Below are 25,488 nucleotides of genomic sequence, written 5' to 3'. Positions count from 1 at the left end.
CTAACGTAGGAGATCGAGTTTATTCAAAAAGTATTTACTGAGCCCTTACTATGTGCTAGGCACTATTTTAGGTGCTGGGAATATATTGCATTGATTAAAAACATACAAAATCCCTGTCTTCATTGTGCTTATACTCTAGCAGAAGGATACAAGACAATAAACATAATAAATAAGTAAATTACATAGTAAGTTAGAAGGTGATAAGTACTATGATACAACAAAATAGAGCAGTTGTGAGAATGAATGACAAGTTTTATCTGAAAATTTTCCAAAACCAGAAGAGGAAGAATTAAACTTCTATCTTGGAAAGTCTGTCTTTCTACATATATATATGTATATATGTATGTGTATACACATAGCAAAAGAACGTATTTCTGGCTCTTTAATGTTCATGGGATTTTCAAGCAAGAAATCAAAGGGATTTAAAAAAATGAAAGTAAAACTGAAAGCTTGGAACGGTAATTTTCATAAAATAAGTTTTTTAATACAGAGTTCTTGAAGCAGCGGAATCCCTGCGTACTGCTGCAGTAGAGTGCAGTGGTAGAATATTCCACAGTTCTACAATTCCACGATTCTGGTCACACTACCAACCACAGTAGCTCTGAAAAGTCAAGTCAGTTGGAGAAAGGCTGCTAGGGACAGACAACGTGGAAGAACTCGAATAGTTTTTTGAGATTTTTTTTTATTTCCATTTCCTTTTTAAAATACAGAACCCTATTCTTTTTTATTTTATTAAAGAACAAGGGTGGGTTCATTAAAAAGGAAAACTGAACAAGAAAAAAACAGGAACACCCACATTTCCAACTCTATCTCCTCTCTCAAATTGCGTAAGATGCACACATGTTTATTGTATGTCAGTAAACCTAGCTCTTTCCACACTGTTATCAGAGGTTGACACTAAACTACCAGGTAGATTTTGTTCCTTTGATTTAAATTCAAATTCCATTCCAACAAAGCAACCGAAACAACTAATGTCTAGTTTTAGCTTCTGGGAAATTAGGTTCTCCAGGTAAGAAAGGAAAATAGAGAATAAACGGTGTTGTCATCTTTGTTGAGAAAGTCAGTATTGTCAGCAAAACGGGGCAGAGGCAGAAAATCCGGGTTGCAGGACTGGGAAAAAGGAGTGTCCATCCCACAGGACACTTATGAATCGATCACTGTGACAGCAGCCCTTTATGGAGGTAATAATGTCATTAGGTTGTGATAATTCTCCAGAAACTCCAACAGCCCCGGATTAAGAACATCTGGAAATTGTTTTGATGACACAAATTTCTGTTTCTTGTTGTTAAGGCTTCCATGATACCTTTCACTCTGCCACCATTTTCATTTTTCTTTGCAAACCTCCTCCTTTCAAATCAGGAAGTACACATAAAGTGCAAGTAAGATTCATCCCCTCGTCTGTGCGCCTAGGCTCGTCTTGACAGCCAGTATTATCAAATCTCTCAGTTAAAGCACTGGCCAACTAGGATGTCTGCAGGGATTTCTGGAGTGAGCAAATAAGTTCTTCTGGCAAAGAGAGCATCTGCAGGTCAGTGCAGTCTTGGCAAGAAAACACGAAGTACCACGCGTAAGACGGGGATGGGAACGATGCAAGCAGTAGGGGGAGTTTGTTGTCACTGAAGAGGCCATCTTTGGATCTCAACTGTTAAAGCAAATTCAGGAACTGTTACTAAAACGAACAAGGCCAGTGACCTTCAGAGCACAGTCAATCTTCAGTGAGGGCAGATTCAGTTTTTCCTGGGGTGGGGACAGAAAAGAGAAAAAAGAGGGTAGGGAGTCAGATCTGATGAGTTTTAAGTCACAAATGTCACAAAAAAAGCCTCCACTAAACACTTCCCATCTTATACAACAAAGTAAAGCCTCTTGGTAGAGCTTTTCGAAAGCTGTTTTCTTTGGTGTTGGATAGGTACACAGTCCAAATGGGTTATGAGTTAGGCAACAACAGGATCTCTTAGAGCCTTAATGTGATGTGGCAACAAGCACTGTGACTCTTCGAGACAGGGATATAGTATGCAGCATTTCCCACACTGTTGGGATAAGGAATTTACCTTTTCATAACCAACTTGGCAGGATTAATATTTTAATGCCATATATTTTGGGAAATGCTGCCTTACGATACTAGTCGGAAGGAACAGGAATGGTGTTGAGTCATATTCAGCTTGTATTACGTGAACCCTGCTTTTATATTGAGAGTTACAGTCTCACCCAAGTTATAATAAATTAGCCATTGGAACTGGGTTCCATTGTATTTCCTTTGCAATGTGCCAAAATCTTGGGCAAAATATTATGTTTGACTGGTTAACATTCATGATAAAAAGTTAATTATTTCCCATCTATCATAAACCAACATACAATCAGTAGGCATTCTTTGGGGCTGTCCTTTGCATTTTTTTCTGATTTTTCTAAGAAACGTAAGGCCGAGCTTTCAGGATTAAACCCATGAAGATATTATATAGGAAGCTAAGCCATAACCAAGACTGGACAAAGTATATTAGAAAATATGTAAAATTAAATAAAAATCAAGGATTGACTTGATTAAAAATGACAGACAATTATCAAACATACTAGTTAAATTCCTGAATTTCTTTTTGGCTTCTGCCCTTTCTTCAGCATCAAAGTACCAAACAGTCATCGCGTATCTGTGAAAGATAAGCAGGTATAAGAAAAGAGGTTTAATAATACTACGGAAAAACCAAACTTCCTATAAATCTCACACTAAAGTCATTTGTAAGACCAACATTTAAAGTTTTCCCTCTTATTAAAAGTCTACCCCATTTAATTTCATTTCTCTGCTTTTAATTTTGTTTAACTGTATTAAACACATAAGAAGTTCCAGGTATGTGCCAGGCATTACCCTGGGCATTGGAAATTCAAATGATCCTGGGAATAAATCTTCATCCTCCTCAAGCATCTCAGGCACAAGCAGGGGAGACAGGTGATTAAACATGTAATGCAACAGGTAAAGTTGACCTATACAGAAAGGACTGGAAGGAAGCAACTCTGGGGCATCAAAGTTGGTAGAGGAGCACAAAGAAGAGGAGGTGACAGTTCCATGAAGCTTTTAAGAATAAGTTATTTAAATCAAGTAGATTAAAATTCTTGGCTGGCTTTCTTAAGTTTTGGACATTGAAGCAAAGATGCAATTGAATAATAATGCCTTCAGGCTTTTTACTGCATTCCCACTAATTTGCTTTATCCTGTCCATGGGATAGACTGTAATGGGAACAAAACATGCTTGGATTTCTTTAAAGTTTCATTTTATAATTATTATTAGATACCGGAATTTCCATAACACTGATTTTTTTCAAGGGCTTCCCATCAACATTTGCTAATGTTTTCCCTGTGCAGTCAGTCACCCAGGGACTGGGGAATAACCGGAGAATTCTGCCACAGATGACAGGGTCCAATTATTGTACTCCATGAAACAAGTCACAAGCAGACTTTGGTGGTAGAATTAGTTACCTGCTTATCTAGAACACATTCCAGTTGGTAGTTAATATACAACTTTGTTGGGGCTCAGATCTATGATTTCTGGAGGCCAACATAGGTGGTTTTAAGTTAATTGGACTTGTCACGGTTTAGTCATCATCCTACCAAAACTCTCTTCCTGCCCCCTAGTGCTATTCCCAACACAAGCTGCACCCACAGCACACCAATACTGCCTGCTATACAGCTTTGGCCATAGACAAAGGTAAATCCGAGGCAGAATCAGAAATTAAATTTTTTTTCAAGAATTCCTAGATTAGCTGGGCATGGTAGCTCATAGCTATAATCCCTACATTTTGAGAGGCCGAGGCAGAAGTCTCACTTGAGGCCAGGAGTTTAAGACCAGCCACGGCAACATACAAGATCCCATCTACTAGATCCCTTCTACTATAAAAAGTAGAAAAAAATTAGCCAGCCGAAGTAGCGAGCCTGTAGTCCCATTTACTCAGGGGGCTGAGGCAGGCGGATAGCTTGAGCCTGGGAGTTCAAGGTTGCAGTGAACTATGAGAGCGCCACTATACTCCAGCCTGGGCAACAGAGCAAGACCTTGTTGCCAAAAAACAAAAAAAATTCTACATTGACAATAAAAAATACCAAATTGTTCGATTATTCTGAAAGTCTTCATGTGCACACACTACAGAAAAGATTGTTTGGGATTGTTGGGACCCAGATACACCAAGCCCAAGTCAATTTCAGGCTAAGGAAAGTGCGAAAAGGAAGAAAAGTCAGAACGAATCACTCTTTTTTCAAAGTTCTTCCTCTGCTTGCAACGGGCAACTTGTAAACTTGTCCAAAGTAATCAGACGAAATTCCTGATACGTGATAGCCAACAGTCTCTGGGAGTAGATCAAAATTAGATTTTTTTAAAAAGGTAGGAGAAGGGAAGAGGGCAGGGAAGGAAAGGAGAAAAGAGAAAAACACTCAGACGTTTGGAATCCAATATGCTCACCTAACAGAAAACAATTTATTAAGAGTTGTTTCAAACCTAAGTTAGGTTTTGTATACTAAAGAATCCTGTTTCCCGTTTAATTTTTATCAATTCCCAACAGGTTTGCTCTCAACTTTGGGGTGCAGTCAGTCCCTGATATGCACGGGACACAGTTGAGAGAGTTCTCTGGGAACTGGGGTTTGTACGATGAGCCCGGGCTGTTACCTGGTCGCATAGGAAGGCTGGACTTCATGTGGGTTCCTGCGATCTGACCAGAAGAACAGGAGTCTGTCAAAAATGGGCTCCACGTCTGCTACGAATGATTTCCCTTCTGGAAATATCCTCAGGATCCCACCATGTAGCTGAGGGCCACAAACAAGGATAGATTATTTCCTGGCCTCACATACAGTGTACCACCAATGACATTGCAGCCCCATCTACAAACAATGCCATCTTCTAAGCTCTACTCCAAGCATATGTTACCCCTAAATTTTTACTTCAATCTTATACTTTGTACCAAATTTTATTTCAAACTTGCCTAACGACATCTCTTTATTCACTCATACCAAAAAAGCCTCCCCAGCCCCCACAGTCATGAAGCCCATAGACACAGACAGAGCACTGTTAGACTGAATCATACAGAATTGCCAGTATTTGGCTGGTTTTGACCTACAAAAAACCCCAGGAATTTTATATGGTTCCGTCTATATTAAAAACTTAAGATAATCATCACACATAACTTTCCCTTCAATTAGAATTTACAGCTTTCTTCAGAACTCCCTTAGCTGCTATCTGACCTCATTAGCTGGAAGTTATGTCTCTTTTTTCTAAACTCTCAGACCACCTTATCTGTACCTCTTAGGACATATATTACTCTCTTCCTTACATTATTTTTTTTATATGTATACCTAATCTTTCCTACTAGATGACCATATTTAGGCCTCACACATCCATGTTTCCCCATAGCACAATGCCTGACACTAGCAGGAACTCAAATATTTGTTAAATGATTTCATACCTTGCAATTTTATTATTTTCAACCTGATAACTTTTCTCTCTTGCTTACCACAGCACTTCGAAAGAATCTAAAGGAGACTCTGTGGATGTATTCCAAGTCATGCTACCAAACAGGGAGAAGAGACAGCCTTTTCCTTGATTCACTGGTTTCCTAGGTTTTATTTTTTCTGACCCCAGATAAAATATTATTGCTTAATGACAGTTAGTGTTGGCCCTAATGAACTTCAAATGGAGATGCAGAAGGTTCAAAAGCCAAATAAGCTCGAAAAGTTCTGTGACTTCCCAGACTCCTAAATCATTCTCATCTTTCAGAAAGCAAACAAAGTCCAGAGAAATGTTTGTGAGCATGGAACCAGACTTTATATCTCTATCTATATGTTCTATAATAAAAAAATAAGCCACAAAGCCTTTGGCATTCGCAAACCATAGTAAACTGTGGCAAGCAGCCATCAATGAGACATATCACCCCAAGAGAGGAGATTGTGTGGGAAATCTGTCTTGGGGATGGTTTTATATCCTACAGTTCTATTTTCACGGAATTTTCTCAGTGTAGCTTCTGGAAGTGGAAAGTGTAAATCCTATTCTGTGTTGAGAGCCACATCAGCTCTGAATTAGACAAAAAAATTTGATTCCTAATCCTAATATTAAATTACCTTTCCTTCATCAACCACCCTTCCCACACCTTAATAATCACCTTACCTGCCCCCCCAAAATTAACTTCAAATCCATTATTTTCATCTCATCAACTTTAGCACTAATTTCACAGAGGGGAGGAAAAGGAAAATAGGAAACAGAGGAGATTCATCAGTAGGAGAGGGGCTAGTATGAACTCAGAACTCTCTTGTAAGTTATCTGAATTCTTTTCCTATAGTTTCTAACCCCGCACTTTACTCCCATTGTTCCAAAGTACCTTGGCATCCCAATTCTTGTTCAGATAGTAGATGCAGGTGATGCAGCGGCCATCACCGTTGGGGTTGTCCACATGGCGAACATAACCTGTTCCATTTCCTGGGTAGCAAGCCACCATTGCCTATGGAGAAATTCCAAGAAAGCTGGTTAACAAAGCTATGACAATCTCTTCCTCCCACTGGTGCACACACAAATGACACAGTCTCCATTGGTGCTACATGACATTTATAGGTGGCTGCTGGCTTCTTAACTACACATACAGTATGTAAATTTGGACTCTTCAGTGTGTAAGATTAACAGCCAGGTAGCACCTTATGGCTCAGCCCTGTGGAAACTGGTTCAACAATATTCCCATAGTTCTAGAACATTTTAGACAGTCTTTCTTAAAGTAATCCATCTCTACGTCATCATTAGCACATCCTTTCTTCAATACTCCTTTTTTAAAAACCAGCTTCTGGGTTACCATCCCAGACCCCTAAAATCAGAATCACTAGGTGTGGAGCTTAGGGACTACGTCTGTTTAGTAAGTGCCCCTGAATCTCTGAATCACTAATGCTGCTTGAGAACAATGGCTAAGGATACTTGTATTTACAAAGAGACAGAACCAATCACAAAGGAGAAAAAGATCATGCTTATTCCATAAAATGCTTAGGATAGAAGGAAGAGAAAAGGACCAATAGGAAGCTGCACCCCAACCTGTTAGCACAGACAAGACCAGGAGATCTCTTTCAAGGAAAGAGCCACTGCATATCTTAACATGTGTTTCTTTCTTTTTTCTTTTTTTGAGACAGAGTCTTGGTCTGTTGCCCAGGCTAGAGTGCCATGGCATCAGCGTAGCTCATAGCAACCTTAAACTCCTAGGCTCAAGCGATCCTTCTGCCTCAGCCTCTTGAGTAGCTAGGACTACAGGCATGCACCACCATGCTTGGCTAATTTTTTCTATATATATTAGTTGTCCAACCAATTTCTTTCTTTTTTAGTAGAGACGCAGGCTCTCGCTCTTGCTCAGGCTGGTCTCGAACTCCTGAGCTCAAGCAATCTGCCCGCCTCGGCCTCCCAGAGTGCTAGGATTACAGGTGTGAGCCACCGTGCCGGACCTTAACATGTGTTTCTTAATGCTAGTCCTCTTCTTACCTGATAATTATCAAATCAGGTGATAATCTCAAGCTCTCTTTCTTTATCTAAGTCCTACCTATATCAACCAGGTAGAGGAAAAAAGCCAAAAGCCATAACAAAAATCCTACTGAAAATTACTATTAGAGAATAACAAACTTCTAATTTTTCCATTGAAAAATTACAACAGAGAGTAGGGAAAAAAAGGCAAAGTACAAAAAGCCAGTTCTCTTCTTCACAGAACACTGCCATATTTTAAAAAATCCTTTTAAACAAACAGGTATGGTGGCTCATGCCTGTAATCCTAGTACTTGGGGAAACTGAGGCAGGAGGATCACTTGAGACCAGGAGTTCAAGGTTACAGTGAGCTATGACCGAACCACTGTACGTCAGTCTGGGTGACAGTGTGATACCCTGTCTCAAAAAATATATATATTTTTTTCTATAGGGAAGCAATACATATAGGGAAGATGATGGCAAGATGATGGCAAGATGAGGACAGGATTTTTTCCCGTGTTCTTTTCACAGAGGTATTCTTAGCGCCTAGAACCGTGCCTGACACATGGAAGGTGTCCATTTAAAATTTGACGAATAAATCAATGAATTAGTGACTAGCTCTTTCTCTAAAGGGAAAATTCACATTCTACTTAGATCAATAGCTATTTCTTTCATTTTAAAAACCTATCTTCAAACATACATGCAGGATACATGCAGGGATCCAGGCCATATATTCCCTGATAAATGGCAGGGCTGCTTCCCTGGTAAAATGACCGGTAGCTGGGAAGAGCCCCAAACTCATGCACTAGTGGTTCAAGGAAGCAGCTTCAGTGCAGCTGCCGAGTCACTTCCAACAGTAGCATGAAAACATAGAAGTAGGCATCACACACTTTGCATACCAGAACAACACGGCTGAATGGTAACTCGGCTTTAATGATTTTAAAGCTTAAATCATCATATCTCTCACACTTTATATCCTCATGCAGCTAGCAGTCTCCATATATTGCCTTTGAACGTCAAAAATGTCAATGCAATGTCATCCTTAGAGCTGAAGTCAGGCTGTTAGCATGAACATCTTTCAGAAAGTGAAATTTTGAGGTGACTGTAATAAAGATTTAACAAATGATGGTCCAACCAAGCAAAAGGTGGCTTAGGGAAAGGTGATTGGTGGCAGACAGAAATGATGGGCCTTGCTGGAGAAAAAGAGATAAATGAAGTCACCTATAATGACTAGGGAATTATCCATCCCTGGAAGCAGCTATTAGGATTATAAGAGCCACCACAGAGCCAATAATGAAAGTCACTTAAGCCACACAACAATTACAGGCTAGATTTCCTACCATCTCAGCCTCCTCCCCACCCCCCAACTGTGTGTCTGAAAAGAAAAAGTACTCCATCAATGCTATAATCTTATATTCTTAAACAGCTCTACTCTAAGGAAAAGGTCAGTGATCTGGACGCCTGCCATCTAGTTCACTCTGCAACTAATTGCTTGGTCCCAGGATCAGTTTCTTTCCTATAAAGAGGGGTTTGGCCTACGCAGCCTCTGAAGGTCCAAAAACATCTAAGACTGGATCTAAGCATCAACCTCAGAAAATACAACAGAGTCCTTCAGGGCATTATGAAGTACTCCTCTGCCTCAGAATTCAGCTCGGATTAAAATATTGAAAAAAAATATAGATACAAACTCACAAAAGCACATCCTCTACTAAATGCTCCATCTATAAAACACACACATAGAGAAAGAGCCAAGTCCAGAGGACTTGACTATTAGAACAAAACCCCTGAGTGTCAGCAAAGTACCTGATTGCGTAAGGGAGAGAAACAGAGATAATTTTTCTGGCCAGAGTGAATATTCACCCTCTCTCCTAGTTCCAGAAGCCACAGGCAGAATGTCTCAAACAATGGAAGGAAATCATTGCGAGCCTCAGTGGGCCTGTTGAAACTACGCTGGGCCAATTTTATCAGTGTGTTTGCTGGAGGAGTGCCACAGGAGATGGGTCTTGGCTTGGGCACATTCCCAACTATTTGCTGGTCTTGCACAGGGTCTAAAACCAAGAGGCCAAGGATGCACTGAGAAGCAAGCCTCGCTTCAATAACTAGCCATTCACTTCTGTGCCAATTCGTGCACGGGGCAGTAACAACCTCCGGAAACTGATCAGTTCAACTGAGTTGCTATCTAAACCTCATCAAGCCTGGGAAGGGATTTAGACTGTGTCACAGAGGAGAACACTTCAATGCCCTATTGTTAGGAGAACAGGGCCAGAGGACTTTAATGATCATATAACAAACACGCCAAGCAATAACACTGACACATATCAGGAGGCTGTCTGATTTATTATAGGCTGTTCGTTTACTAAAACTTCCTGACTAGTATTTGAAATTTACAGAAGTTGAAAAACACAATAGTGTCATCTACGGTAGCAAATACAGTATAGTCCCCTATAGTTCTATTCTTGGAGATGCAGATAAATCCACATATCCCTGCATTTTCACCTTTCCCTCCACTGATCCCATAGTGTCCCCACCCCACCCGACCCCATTGCCAGAGGCCTCTCCGTGGCTCTGTGGCAATAGGAAATGAGCAGTGGGGTGAACCCGGGGTTACTGGGCTGGCTCTAGACCAGTATATGTGCTCTAGACACCTATGCAGCCACGTTCAGGCAGGAAATACGCATGTATTCTTTGAAGATGTACACAGATACATAGAACTATAACAGTCAAATCCCGGTATAAAAACCTACTCCCCAGATGCCACAGGTAGAAAAGAAAACGTTCTGTTACAGTTTTCAGTAAGCTAACTTCATAAAAATCTGTACCTCATCAAGTGCACAGATAAAGTTGAAAAATAAAAGTCTAGGATTTCCTTTCCAATGCCTAAACAGAAAGCTCTTGAATACGATCAACCACAGCTTGTTTGCACGTAAAAACCATCTCAAAACATTGGCATCAGCAACCTCCATTGTCCACTCAGCGACAATGATTTTTCTTAGCACAGGTAAGAAAGGTTAGACTCACCACTTCTCTAGTAACAGTCACAACATGTATTTTATATTGTCCATGACTTTGGAGTCAGATTTGACAGTATGACTGGATCGTGAACAAGTTATAATAAAGTGGCATTTTATGCAAATGTTCACTCAGCAAATAAAAATATTAATCAAGTCTCACTTTATATGCAAAATTTGGAATAAATGAAAATCTATTCTTTAAAATCTGTCAATAACAGCACAACTTCAAAGCTATCTGGCTGAATGACCTCTAAACTGGTACTTTGATCAACTGACAAATGCTAGACCCCCTCTAGCTGCTAAGCAGAAATACCAGCCCACCTTTGTAAGGATTTGCTTTGAATTAAGAATAGTCTTGAACAGAGCATATTTTGAATAAAATGCAACCTCAGTACAGGATAATCTGCACTTAACTACTTTACACATTGGTTTGCTCATTTGTAAAATGGGTTCATGAGGCCTGAAGGAGATAATCTATGTAAAATGCTTAGTGCCAGACCTGATACACACTAAGTGTTTAATAAATGTTAGCTATTTTTAAAGTCAATAATGTGGCATGTCTGTCTTCCCCTCAACTGGGGCTTATAGAATGTCTCTCCTTCAGGATCCAATTATACGTAAAGTGCTTTGTAGTTTCCAACCCAGGGTTGGAAAACTAAAATAAGTTTTGACACTTGGCAGTAACATAAAGGATTGAAGCCAATCAGGTATACATGTGTCAGAACTCTGGAGTGTGTGCTATGCCACCTACACCAGGGGATTTGCTGACCTTTTCAATGAGGGCAAATCTTCAGATTCTACAAGAGTAGCAGGCAATCAGATTTTTATGTAAACTCTCCAAAATATCATTGATCCCAACTTTTCAATCAGGGCCACAGAAAAAATATGTATCAGTTTGTACTTTGAGATAGATCACTGTCTGAGGTCTCCCAAGAAGTCAAGCTACTTTGAGATAGTTCCTGAGGGGGAGACCGTCCCCATCTCTCTTCACCAGGCTCAGACACGTCCTGTCCAAAGACAAAGCCTCATGTAGAGGGGCCATCCACATTCCACATGCCTCCTCACACCTCCCCTCCTCAAGTCCTACCCCCACGTCCTTCCCCTCTCCCCCATCTGGCACAACTATACCGTCAATTCAATATGTAAAGAATTAGGAATAAATACATGAGACCATGCACCTACTTTAGCTTGGAAAAACAGCCAAGCTACTCATCATAGTGTAGAATGCAATGGCAGAAGTTTTCTGGCCAGAAATGGGTCTCATTTATATTCCAGTGATAACAGTCTAGGTGACAAACTTGCCAATGTTTTTAGTCAGCTGTGGGTAGAGAAGCTGAAGGCTGTACTTCCAGGGTCATTTATCTGGGTGATTTGTGTTCAGCACATATTTTAACACAGGGAATGTGGACAGTGAGTGGGGCAGCCCCCTGGTTGCTCACTTTATGTCCTGCCTCTGTGAAGGCCCCCTGCTGAGACAGGGGCCCCATTTGGTAACTCATCTGAGCAGGGGAGAGGGGTTAGTAACTAGAACAAAGGCACTACATGCGCTGACAGCAGTTCTAAAATTGAAATTTTCTTATTTAAAAAGAAAAATAAAGTGTCTTCAGGTATCCAAACTGCTATGTGCAGGCATACTGCAGGAAATGCCGGAGTGAGGAAAAAACTGGAAGATGCGTGGTTTTTGCAAGTTTTGGTTAAAAAAAAAAAAGAAAAAAAAAAACTAAAGATAAATTAAGCCAAACTGTCAAATTTCATTATTTTCCAATTGGCTCCAAAAAGGAGAGAAAAGGACTTCAAAAATCCTTTGTACCTTAAATCCAAAGGACATGAAAAGTAAACTGGAACTATTGCCTTAGCCTTTTGTCATCTCCCTTACTCAGGGGTAAGCGATCTTTAAGCTTACCTGGGGATCCACTGTTGTCATTAATTAAATTAAATTCCTACAGTATGATGTTCACAAGGCCGTGGATAAGATGATGGCAACTATGTAAAGCTTTCTCCAAGTTTCAAGAAAATGTCACTGACACAAAGTTCATACTTGCTGCCAGTTGGACCAATCTTTATATGAAATTGAACAAATAAGTAAAGTCTCAATATGTTGATGAAACAGAGCTAACTTGTAAGCATTAAAAGTGCTTTAGAATGTTCATACATTCTTTCTAACTTCACCTAGATTGGCATAAAGAAATTAGTTAAAGATAATGCAAGCACTTTAGAGAAAAAGTAGGGAACTTTGCCCAAACTGTCATTAGTTATCTTGGCATCTTGCTTGTTATCTATGTTGTTGGTTAAGAGCAAGCCTAGCTATTTCCTGCTTTCTAGTGCATCTGGTTGGAGATTGATGTAACAAAATGAGAGGGAAATAGAAATATGACGTTGGTGGGCAACAACACGAGCTACCACACCCCCCCTTCCCAAAGTTTCAACAACTGACAAGACAGCTCAGATGATTTGAAACGCCAGACAGTCAAATATCTGTCAGATAAGTAATCCTTTCAATGAACCCCAAATGATTCATGAAAATGTCTTTTACTACTCTATTTCTATAATGAAAACTACTTCTGCCTTTCTCTTTGCCCTAAATCCACACTAAGAATCAATCCTCTCGTGAACCTACGTATCCAGAACACTGTTACTACACATAACCTCACCTTCCAGTGTACAGCGATAATCACAGGGCACCTATACCTGCATTTTGCAATAATGTAGGAACTTCAGTACTTCTGAAAATAAAAAGCAAGAAGCTATGACTGACTCTCAGTTGCTTTAGTGAAGTGGATCTGCCCACCCCTCCTGGTCAGGAGAGAGCACATGCCTTAAGGGCAGAGAATTTACAATCTTCACTTTAAAACTTGTCCTCAGGTGAACTTGGCCCTAGCTTGGGGATCACCTAAACAAGCATCAACAACTACCCAGATTCTGGAAACATCAATTAGTTCTCCTGGGTCAGTGATGACAGTTCTACCAGGTTTGATAGCCCCTTGAGATTCTTAAAGAGATGTAAGGATTCCATCCTCTACCCCCAGAAATATGCACACATGCATACACAGAAGTCTGCACACAAATTACAGGGGTTCACAAGCCTGTATAGCCTAACTGTACTAGATCAAGATTCTATGCCAGGGCATCCTGCATTTCATGCATGAACTTCTAACTGAATCACCCTCCAAGAAGCCACTGAAATTCTCAGAGGCCAGGAATTTAAGAGACTATTGTCATTTCTTTCTGAATTGTGGTTAATTCCTTTCCTTGGAGGGGATTCAGCCACAGCCCATGCAATTAGGCACAGTAAACAGGCCCGGCAACACGGACATATTAATACAGGCTGTTTGGGTTTGGGCAGGCCGCCCTTCCCGTGAAGGCCTGGCTCGGAGCCAGCTGGGTGATGGCTGAGTGACAGGGCTACGTGCGCTGCGTGAGGGTGGCAGCCAGCCCACACCCGAGCACACGGCCAGGGAGCCTGAGCAGGGAGCGGACACTGGGGAGCCCTCCCCCTCCCGCTCCCTACCCCAGGCTCCAGAGAAATGTTTTCCAAAGGCCTTCCTCACAATTATACAATCAGCAAAAGTCAGTCCAGCCTGGGGTTAAGGACATTAAGACAAGTGTTTAACCATGTCCTTTCTGATGCCTTTCCCCACATATTAACAGCTGCCATTTCCTGAGAACCCACATAGCCGGCTGGCACTTTACACGTATCTTGTTTAAGTTCCTGGTTCCTGGGAAGGGTTGCCGCAGCACGTGCCCTGAGTCACACTGCTCACCAGGCCTCGGTAACAGTCATTAAGCCTAGAAGTTACCCTATGGACCTAGAAGATATCATATGTATTTCCACAGAAAAACACAATATTTAACTTCCTTTGATGTGAGAAAACAACCTTATCAGACAAATAAAACTTTACCTGTGGCTCTATAAATGCTCTGTGCATATCAGAGACAAGGCAAGCTCGTGACTGCCCGCCTGCCAAGAGCAGGGCTCCCTGCACATTTTCATCTGAAATTAATCCTAAAATCCTTGAAAGAAGCCATGATAGCTCAAAGACAATTGGTAAGACAAGGCATTAGTAATAGGTAATGTATGAATAATGCGTAGTTACCAATCAAAACAAGTCATCCAAATTGCCTTGAAACGATATTCTTAAAACAAGAGAAACCTACATTTGCATTTCAGCACTTAGAAAAATGTGTCTGCTGAATGAAAAAAGACACACAGCAAGTCAGTGTAGAATTAGAACTCATGACATTTAGCAGCCATGTGTATTTAATGAACAAGCATTCACACAGTACCTACTACGTGCCTGACACTGTTCTGTGTTCTTCACGAATATTATTACCTCCTTCACTGTTCATAACATCCCCATGAGGTAGGAACATTATCTTCATTTTACAGGTGCGGCACAGGGAGGTTCAGTAACTTGGCTTTTAGAGCGCAGTCTGGCGGAAGACTGGGAGGCCTCAATCACCAACCCATGCTGTCCGCACGCAGCTTACCTGATGTCTAACAGTAGCTAATTCATCCCCTCCTCATTGTTGAGGGAACTAAGATCTTCAGCTTGACTTGCTATCACCCTTTCAGGTGGTAGAAAATCATAAAATGCAAAAAGGTTACAAAAATATGAAAAAAATGAATATGCTTGGTATTGAGTCTGCAAACTCAAGCCCCAAGGGGGGATGTTATCAAAAGCAAGAAGCCAACGACATTGACCCTGAATCTTTCAGCAAACCACCAGTTGTCCAAGTTGTTGTCTTTGCTTTGGTTATTCCCGCTGCAGGGCCCACCTCAAGCCCACCACGAAACCTCTGCAGCCCCGGCAGGGCCCACATGGGCTTCCCCTGCCCACATGGGCTTCCCCTGTAGTTGGTCAACAGCCCAAGTATCCCAGGGCCAAGCCATGGGCAGGGCTACTCTGAGGTTCTGTGGGAAAAAGTCAGCCTCTCCAGGACCTTAGCTCAGGTCAACACCAGCCACAGTTTTCAGCCGTATTTCAAAGTCAGAAGATAATTAAGAAAAAAAAAAGTAAAAGGAAACACAAAAGTGTATTTCCCCTGGGAAGTAAAAGAGCGGCACCTGGTAAAGGAGTCCCAGGGACGAGATAAAATTTTCCTAGTCAGGCACAAGGTTTTGGAGACACCTTGACTGTACTACTGCATTAATGCCAGTGGAGACAGGCAGCTTAGAGGACGGGTGAGGTCCAGAACACCTGTTAGAGGAGTAGAAAGTAAAAAGCTCTTCCGGGAGAGGTGTACAAACTATTCTGGGAGCAGAAAGGGGACTAGAAATAAAGCAGTGCCTGGCTCTGAGTTTGGGGGGTGGGGAGGTTCATTTAACTGCACCCATGCTCCTCAGAGACAGATAAGTCCCATTTTACGAATGGGGAAACAGAAGCAGAGGCAAAAAGTACCTTTTTAGACACTATAGAACAAAGTAGGTGAGCCGGAATTCCAAACCCATGGTGTTTCCACCACTAAACACTGCTTCCAAAATTTCAGGGAAAAAATTATCTGAAAACAGGTGCTATCACCTTTAGAATGACCGTGAATAAAACTGCCTTCCTTCAACTGCAAGATAATGCAACAAAGGATTCCCAGATGATTCTTGTCGCTTAGCAAACACAAGCTCAAACCCTACATGCCCAAGTGGAAACTGCCTGCCCACCTCTACCTAATCATACCTTTGATTCCAATCAAGCTGAATTCCATTCGTTTGTCAGGTTTTCTCCCCCAAAAGCCCCACACCTCAGCTTTTTCAGGCCTCCCTGGATAGACATCTTACCCTGGGGGACCAGAAACCACTTTAGGCTTCTGTGTGGTGTTCAGAGTTAGCACATAAGAGATGCTCATTATTGAGAGAATCATCTGCTCTGAAGGCACTATTTTCCAATTTGTGCTCATCCAAAATCACTGGTTCTTTCTCATTTTTGGTGGTGCCTTCTGCTCATACTCCTTGCGAGGCTGTGGGATGCATTAAGGGAGCAATCCCGCAGTCATTAGCCGCGATTTATGTTCCCCTCCATTCACCATAACAGGAGGAAATCAGCTCCAAATTTCGCTCCAATTCTAGTTCTGGAACATTAGGTTTGTTGGTACAAACAATTGAAAAGTTATAAGTGTGTGTGTTTGACATGTAGCAGGCTTTTCTCAAAATTTTCCCAAATGAACTAAGAATTCCTGTATTTTTTAGTTTTTAAACAACGAATAGGCTCAGGTCTGATCAACTGAACTCTGATTTGTTAACAGAGAAACTATAGGAAGACAGCCCCATCCCTATTTAGTTTCCTTGTAATGCATTAACTTTACTCAAACATCAGCATGTATGAGTGTCACCTGGTGAATCTGTGTGTCTCTGATTCAGTAGGTTTGGGGAGAAGCCCAGGCATTTGCATTGACAGCATGTTCCCAGGTTACAGTGATGCTGCTAGCCCAGCGACCACTGTGAAGCACAGCAATTATGTGGCAAAACCAAGAGTTTTTATGCAATGCCTCACCTTAAATGATATCAGGTAAAGAGGTATTAGTCAACTGCACTAATTAATTTGGGAACTGAAAGTGGGTGTGTAGAGCAGGAAGTGAGAGGAATTCCTAGGGCAGTTTCTGGCACCAGCTTTGCAATGTCATTTCTGAAGCTGGCAGGAAACATTCCAATTGTAACTTTCCAGCTTTGCTGTTTTGTGTTGGGCTCTGCCTCTGAGGATTACTGTCATGTCAGTGCTGGAGTTTGACTTTTGGTGTGAGTCTACTCTTTCTAGGAATCAAATAATAGGAACTGAAAGCAACTATTCCTTCTCAGATGGAAATTTAGTCTCAATTTTATTAACAATTCCTTGTAATCGTATATAGTATTACTGTACCTATGATATAGATGAAGAAAGTGGGCTCTAAGAACCGACTAGCCCAAGATCACAGAGAGATGAAATACAATGTGAAATGTCCATCTTAGCACCTAGTGGTAGGTGCTGACCAAATTTAAGTTAAAATTTAAAAATAAATGTCTAACTCATACATAAAGATGTACAAATTGAGGTCTCACGATGCCGCTTGCCAGGGGCTGAGCTGGGACCAGAACCTAGGGCCCTAAGCCTCATGGTCCCAGCTTCTCTTGCTTCTCTGAGCCAGACCTGTGCACATGAGTTGCTAGGATCCAAGTGTAACTCAGGTACTTTCTAGGGTGATGCATAGAATTTCGAAACCGAGAATAAAAAAAGAACTACAAAGCTAAGGTCCTCCTTTGAGATGGTATCTCATAGCATGCTACTCTAATAAAATTTTTAAACACTTTGGCATCAAGTTACAGACCAGGCTGCAAAACTCCCTCCCGTGTTTTTTTCCTAACAAAACATTTATAGTTTTTTTGACACCCTGACATCCACTGAAATCAAAGTTCCTTTTGAAGATGAAACTAAGCCAACGAGCGCCTATGAATTGTAAGGGACTGTTCTAGGCACTAAAAGCATATACAAATCTTAACAGTTAGTGTGTTCAAGGAATTTCTAAGTAAGTACATGGGGGGCAAGGTAAGCAGCCCAATAAATACTGTGCTAGAGCATCATGGATAGAGCCACTCACAGAGTTCTAGAGAACAGAAGGGAAGACTTCATGAAACAGGCACTAGAAGGCACTAGAGATAGATGGACTTGAAAGAGTGGAAGACAATGGGAAAGCTCATTATACCCCGCAAATCAGCTTCTGCACCTCAGAGACTGGAAGGAAGGATGGCAGTGGCTGGAGACTAAGTGTAGAAAGATTAGACTTAGGCCTACAACACCTTGCTCAGTTTACAGCATCACACAGTAGTAAACAGAGAAACGAGCTAGTGGATTTTTTAGTTTTCTTATGTTTTTTAAGCATGGAGATGGCATGGTTTGAGTTAGGTTTGGAACAACTACACTCTAGCAAAAGCACATAAAATGGATTATAGAGAGAACAAAAACAAAAGGCAGGTGATTTATGATTAAAGTAAGTTACTTTAAAAAAAAACAAAAAAACTTCCCTCCTGAAGGATTTCTAAGAAAAGAAAGCAAAATTTAGATTTAAAAAAAAAAGGACAATTTGAGGTTCCATAGTGAACCTAAAAAACAAAACTCACAAAAGCAATGCTCAAATAGATGTCATTGATACCTGGAATTGTGTTTTTCATTTTGTTTTCTTCCCACTAGCAAATAATCAAGACTACTATCATATTCTTTGACTTTTTTGTATTTTGGAATTGTTTTTATTTGGTAATATTTTGGTCTCATTTTGGAAGGAAAAAAAAGATTTGAGATAAGCACATTTATCCAAAACATGAGACACATTAATCATTGTACCTTCTAAAGAATCAAAAAATTGGTTTAATAAGGAAGTACTGACACTGTGCCGAACATGGAGGATACTCAGTAAATAGGTGCTGAATGAATCCAACACAAGATCTGAAAGGCTGCATTATGCACCAGCACATCCATGGGTCTGTAAGGCTGGGATTGGTTTGTGGCTGAGGGTGAAAAATACATACATGTCACTACCAGTTCACCAAAAACAAGAACAGAAACTCACCCACAAATCGATATCGAAAGAAGATGTAAAATTAAAGTAAGCGTCATACCGGTTTAAGATAGAAATAATGAAGAGAAAGAGGGTATAAATTCTATGTATAATTAACCAAGCTAACTAATCTTGCTTGGCAAACACACGGCTCTGAATCTGAGCCAAATCAACGGCTCCTGGCAATCTGCCAGAGCTGAATTCTTTAGTCTGGCATCATAAAATGATTTGTCTGTTGTATTTACAATTCCAGTGCCTTTGGATTCGGTTACCCGCTGGGCACCCCTGGCAGATGCCCAGCAGAATACATCTGAACTATCATTACTGTCAGAACATGTGCGTTTGACAAACACTAGAGAAAAGCGACACCTATTTCTTAGAGCAGTATTTGTCAACAAAATGCTGCTACTAAGGAATTATCGAGTCTGTTGCTATAACAATTAACAAAAATTAACAACCTTCTCCACAGGGTTAACCCACAAGCTATGCCTTGGTCTTCAATGGGCACAGGTGGAAATGTCATTTAATTTACCTGAGGCCACAAAGTTAAGTCAAAAGCAGAGGTCTTGCCAAACTGAACAAACATGGCCTTCTGAGCTTTACCGTCAAGTATACAAGATGCGGGCAGGTGCTTATAGTTGCTTCTCAGATGAACTCTGCTCATTATGAGGTGGGTAGAACTTCACCTCCACCTTTAGGCTTTATCAGAGAAGTCTTTGTGTGTGTGTGTGTGTGTGTTTGTTTTTGTTTTTGGAGACAGAATATCACTCTGTCGCCCTGGGCAGAGTGCTGTGGTGTCAGCCTAGCTCACAGAAGCCTCAAACTTCTGGGCTCAAGCGACCCTCCTGCCTCAGCCTCCCAGGGTAGCTAGGACTACAGGCATGCGCCATCACGCCCAGCAAACAGAAGTCTTTCATACGTGGTGTGTTCTCAGAGTGGGGTTGTAAGATACTAGGCTATTTGTTTGTTATTTACAAAATTACAAGTTTTTCTAGCCAGAATCAGAAATCAGAAAAAAATTTACCAATGTTGCTTGAGCTGAAGCAGAAAGGTGAGACAGAAAAATAATTCATGACACTCAAAAGCCAAATGGAAAGATAGGCCACATAACTCCACCTAAGGGGATTTATCAATTTTCAGTCAGAATTATATTCAAAATTCCCAAATAAAATGCTGATGCAGCTGAATTAACCTACCTACTGACCCTGAGCCCCAGTCTACCAGACTCCTGGAGCAACCCCAGCCATGGGGGTGTAGCCTCTCTATTAAAGCCCGTTTTCTCGGGCCCAATATGTACCCTATTCCCCTCTCAAGGACCTGCTCAAGATATCATCTTAAGCACCATAGTTGTCACATATGATTCTACATGCCCCCTCCACCCCCAACCAAGGCTGATAGGTCCTCCGAGCCAAGTAAGACGACCAAACTTTCTCCCAGGTAATGAAAACAGGGATTCTGGAATGTTACTTAAGTCTCTACTCATCTCAAACTTTAGGTAGAAGGGACCATTATGGGGTGGCCATCTTGAGCCATGGGCATGGAACAGCAGCAAAAGCCGGATTGAAGAGCAGGGAAGAAATAAACAGCACAAGCAAGGAAGCAAAGATGGAGGCCATAAAGCTGCAGAGAAAAGAGCTAACACACCAGCTGCCCCAGATGTTAAGGACTTTCTGGTTCCTTGTTCATGGCTCTAGTCTTCTGAGAACCCTGATTGCATTTTCTGCACCCAGCTCCCATAAGCTACCCTGATCTTTGCAGTACATTATCCTATTTTTGCTTAAAGTAGCTTGCAACCATAACAATAAGCTCCATTAAGTAATGGATATTCCTGACATCCCATGAGAAGAGTGGGCCAGACTGTTATTGCTCAACAGCAGAGGAATAAATACACCACCTTGCAACACACTTTTTTATTAACAAACTTTTTGCTGTTTCATCATTCCTCTGTATTGTTTCCAGAGGAGGAATATTCTGTTTACAACACTACTGTCCAAAGCTACTCCAGTCAGGGGTCCTCACAACAACCTTGTTAATAAATACTTTTCCTAAAAATAACAGAAGGAAAACACTAGCACACCTCTCCATTTCCTTTTCAAATGTACTCAACTGGCCCACTTCAATGTTTGGGGTTTTTTGGTTTTGGTTTTTTTGTGGGTTTCTTTTTTTTTTTTTTTTTTTTGCTTTGTTTTAAGCTTGAGAATTAGTCAAGTGTGAACTAGAGGATCCTACCATTCAAAAGTATATGTGAAGGTGAGCTCCTTCACAGTGGCTTCCCTACCCCTGTGCGGTACCCCACACCGAGTGAACACTCCACAAACACTTGCTGAGTAAAGGAAAGGATGAAAGCAGGAGGGCATCATAGGGAAGAACACAGCCTCTGGAATCAGACAGATCTGGGTTGGAATCCCAAATCTCCCCCTTGGAGCCCCCTTCTAACATTGATGAGTCTCAGAATTCTGCTAAGAACTTTATGTAAATTCTCTTTTTTAATGCCCCTTCCCTCTAAAAGCCTTAAGAGATTATTTTCCATCATATTACACCTGGTGAAAACTAAGCAACTTGTCTAAGGCCACAAGGTTAGTAACTCCAAGCCTAAACTTCCAACCCCTATTTATAAACTGCTTCTTACCATTGACTCTAAGATTTGGGGCAAATTAATTTAATCACTCAATTTGTTTAAGATTGTGGTTCCTAAAGTTAAGTAAGATAGTATTTGTAAAGAGCTTAGCATAGTACCAGACAGAGCAAACTCATCAATAAAAGGTAGTTGTTATTATTAGCACTATTAACTAGTGAATCTACAGCGAGCTGCTTCGAACAGAGGCACTTTTGGTTCTATAAATTACACATTCTCTGGAAAACAGCCATTTTCAAGATCTAGGCAGCCAAAGAAAAAGAAGCAAATTATGACCAGCATTTATCTTGGATATGGTCTAAAACCCTCTCAAAGGGAGTAACAGATAAATCCTTTGCTAGTCTGACAGCAATGATCATGCTTGAAATTAGGGGGCGCCATTCTGCTGTACAAGACAGGAAACCACTTCCCCAGAGGGTCTTCAGCACCTTAGATTTTTCTCCAGCAAGGATAAAGTAGGAAATTCTGACCATTAACAACTTTTTTGGCAGGGAGAGGGACCATCTACTATTTCTTTCTATACTCTTCCACAATTTCAAGTTTCATTCCCAATGCCTTTGTTATTGCTTCATTGAGATAAAGGGCAGTATTATTCAATGGCCTTTCACAATCCAGCAAAAAACAAAAAGTATTTAATTAGGATGGATGCATTAATAAGCATACCCTCCAAAATCTAAAGTAGCTAAAAAACAATTGGTCTAAAATAAATCTATATATTGGCAACTGTTGAAATTGGATGATGGGAGCTCATTAATTAGCCTATGTACATATGTTTAAAATTTTCCTTAATAAAAACTTACAAATAAATTTAAAATCTATGTACACATTGTCTTTTAAAAATTTGGTTTGTACTGAAAACCTGCTTGAAGGATGCAGCAGGAAAATGGGTCTAGCTCTGCTCTGGGAAGCGGCACAAAATAAGGGACTCTGCTGAGGGAAGACAGTCAAGTAATAAAGAAAAGGGGTTAAATTAAGGTCAAACTAATATAAATAATGTAGAAATGGAATGTATTTCTACAATACTTTAACAATGAACTTCAAGCAAGAGACTCAAGGCCACAAGACATCGCTAAGGAGACTTTTCTACACAAACAGATCAAACTTTAAAAAAAATTACTTACTATGCTAAATGTTTGCGCAAGCCTGGTTTGCATTTGGTTCTGATTGGCCAGAGATTATTCCAATCTAGAGGTGATTTATCTAAAGGGCAGGAATGAAAAGCTTTGTGCCAACCCAGCCAAAATAAAGCTGGAAATCTGGGTATGAAACAGGATGAATTTTCTCTTTTCAACTCACAGTCACCTTCTGATAGGGTTAGCTGAAAAGTTATTCTACCCAAAAGATAACCCGAATCGAGGGATCATAGCTACAGATCTTTTTTTTTCCTTACCCTGTCTTACACAGTGCTTTTCATTCCATTTGAGTTAAACTCTAGCCTGAAACCATACCCCGATCTATTAAGTCAAAGCTAAATGAAAATATTTGACTTTCAAATCTGTGACCTATTTCTACCAATTGATTCTGACCTCTCTTAGAGCAAATTCTGTCCCTACAACATGGAAGGGAAATTCTAACACCTGAGTTTGGAAGAAACATTTAAAATCAGCTCTTCCAGTTTAACTCTACAAACACTTCAGCAACCTTGAAGCTAACTCTCCCCCTCTGCCACCTCAGGAGACAAGCAAGGTCATTTAGTGCAAAAACCAAACTAATCAAAGACAAATGACTTTCTAATCCACCACTAAAACAACAGAAGAAGAGAAAAGAAACACTTTAACAGCGATCTTCTGCAGAGTTCAGCAAACACTGAATTTTTTCCCAAAGTAAAATTTAGAAAGCAGCATTTTCTTCTAAAATTATCTTTATAGTGTGCGTTAATAAGGATGCTTTCAGGTATTCAATTCATGTCCTCCTGGCTGGAAAGGTGCACAGCCATCTGTCTCCCAACCCCACTGGCCCATGTCAACCCTTTCACATCTACATGTTTTCAGTCTTTACCACCTGCCCTTTATTAAGAGTGTTCCTCTCAGCTTGGTGGAGAAATGAGACAACAATGGTTTGTTTTATCACAGGATCAACCTGAAATTGAGAAATGCTCCATGTGTTATCAAAGAGTGCTATATAAGTGAATGTTCTCATGCCAGTATGCTTTGCTTCACTGGGTTTCAGTAAAAGTTTTCCCTAGTTCTGAGTGCCCCTTGCCCAGACCACAACACAAGTACAAACCACTAAGAATTGCCACTGGAAAACTTGCTGGACTGTCACTTGAGGAAAGGCTGAGTAAGGCCACCCCAAAGTAATGTACACGCACCAACATCATGGTACCTGCTTGTTCCCATTTTTCTGCACATCTACCTGTAAATGTTTCCAAGATAAATTACCACCCAGGGAGTCACTTCCGGCTTTGTGAACAAAAACACAGTTTCTTTCCAGAGGTGCTTGACTAGACTCATGAGCACTTAAATGGTTGTTTAGAGTGGATTTTGCTATCAATTGATAGTTAGCAAAAGGAAGGGGGTGGTGTAGGGCTCTGCACCAGGAGAGAATTTTCAGTCAAGTAGATGCTGTAATAAGTATCCTGGGTCCAAAATGGCAAAGGCAACACTCAGCAGTGAGTGTTTTACCCTTCATGTGTCAAACTCTTCCTTCCCACACCTGCCAAATTCCACAAACCAACTGCCACATTGCAAAATCACAACTGCCTCAAGAACTTCAGAGTGCTTTAGCAGGGACCCCTTCTGACCACAACATTTAAGATCATGAGTGCAGGTGCATCACGGATCACACACAACGTTTCTAACATCGTTTCTCTCGTTTGAATCTTTGAGAACAACATCCTTTCTCTCGTTTGAATCTTTGAGAACCTCCATGTCTTAAAACTGGACTAAAGCCACAGCTTGTCTGACTTTTACCACCCACATTATTTCAAAGTCAAAAGAAGGTCATCGTAATGATACATTTGAGCCCCTAATGTGGACTTTCACTCAGAGGGGCTGGGGCAGGCGGGTAGGGACGAGGTAGGGGGGAGAGATAAACCAGGCTGACTTCTTGGTTATAAACCAAAGTTTGCGTGCAGCCCTGTGAAGGCGGCATACAAGGGACTCGGAATGCCTCGCGCCCCCGCGGGCGGCAGCTGCGGCAGGGCGCCCGCGCGCGTCCTACCTTGGACCTCTCCTTGACGTAGTATTTGCCCAGCCGGCTCCCGCAGTACAGGACCAGCCTGTCGATGAGGGACAGGAGGAAGCTGATGGCCTCGCAGCCCTCCTCGTTGCCCCCGATCCACGTGATCTGGTCGCCCCGCAGGTGCCGCTTGGAGACGCCGGCGCGCGGCCCGGCCAGCTGGCCGTCCCGCAGGGCCCCGTTGCAGTGCAGCTGCTTGACGCGCTCCAGGACGCAGTTGCCCACCACCTCGCCCAGGAAGTTGTCCAGGTAGCAGAAGCCGACCTCGTGCAGACAGGGCACGATGTACTCCAGGGCGATTTTTTCCAGATCCAGCCTCATGATGTGTCCCAGGGGCATCTCGCCCGCAGAGCCGAGGTCGCGGACCCCCAGCGTGCACCCAGAGAGGGAGCGACCTACACGAGCGCAAAGCCGAAGCGCGGGGAGCGTGGACCGGGGTTCAGCAACCTGCGGCAGGCAGCCACGGTCCCCGAGCCACCGCAGCGCCGGGGACAGGGGAAAGTTGCTCGCAACTCTGGGGAGAAGGGATCTCCGGTTCAGGGACTAGCTGGAGTAGTGCGGGGCCCCACGACCCAGCGCCCGACTGGCTCAGCCAGGAGTCGGAGGGCCCCTTCTGGAGATGCGAAGCCACCACTGCTGCAGCGGCGGCCAGACGCGGGGAGAGGCTGAGGTCCGGCCCCTAAGCCGGCCGACTGCGC

General features: G+C 41.7%; 1 protein-coding gene across 1 annotated transcript; it reads right to left on the bottom strand.

Moving 5' to 3' along the window:
* On the bottom strand, positions 1 to 25,488 carry EGLN3 (egl-9 family hypoxia inducible factor 3). The gene is made up of 5 exons (XM_012773402.3): positions 24,773 to 25,488; positions 6,342 to 6,461; positions 4,640 to 4,776; positions 2,566 to 2,639; positions 1 to 1,737 (listed from the first exon to the last, which is right to left on the bottom strand). Exons 1-5 carry the CDS (start codon positions 25,127 to 25,129, stop codon positions 1,706 to 1,708), a joined length of 720 nt encoding a protein of 239 aa, XP_012628856.1. The 5' UTR covers positions 25,130 to 25,488; the 3' UTR covers positions 1 to 1,705.

This window comes from Microcebus murinus, chromosome 6, assembly GCF_040939455.1.
Source record: "Microcebus murinus isolate Inina chromosome 6, M.murinus_Inina_mat1.0, whole genome shotgun sequence".
Lineage (NCBI taxonomy): Eukaryota > Metazoa > Chordata > Mammalia > Primates > Cheirogaleidae > Microcebus > Microcebus murinus.
The sequence above is the reverse complement of the archived record's forward strand: the minus strand, read 5'-3'. Positions and strand labels throughout refer to the sequence as shown.

What these genes read in the sequence shown, in the direction of transcription:
- EGLN3 (XM_012773402.3), bottom strand. Translation starts at nt 25,129, where the DNA reads ATGCCCCTGGGACACATCATGAGGCTGGATCTGGAAAAAATCGCCCTG. An exon ending in ACAAGAATTGGGATGCCAAG is followed by an intron (nt 4,777 to 6,341) that starts GTACTTTGGAAC and finishes TGTGGCCCTCAG; the next exon opens with CTACATGGTGGGATCCTGAG. An exon ending in CAGCCTTCCTATGCGACCAG is followed by an intron (nt 2,640 to 4,639) that starts GTAACAGCCCGG and finishes TATCTTTCACAG; the next exon opens with ATACGCGATGACTGTTTGGT.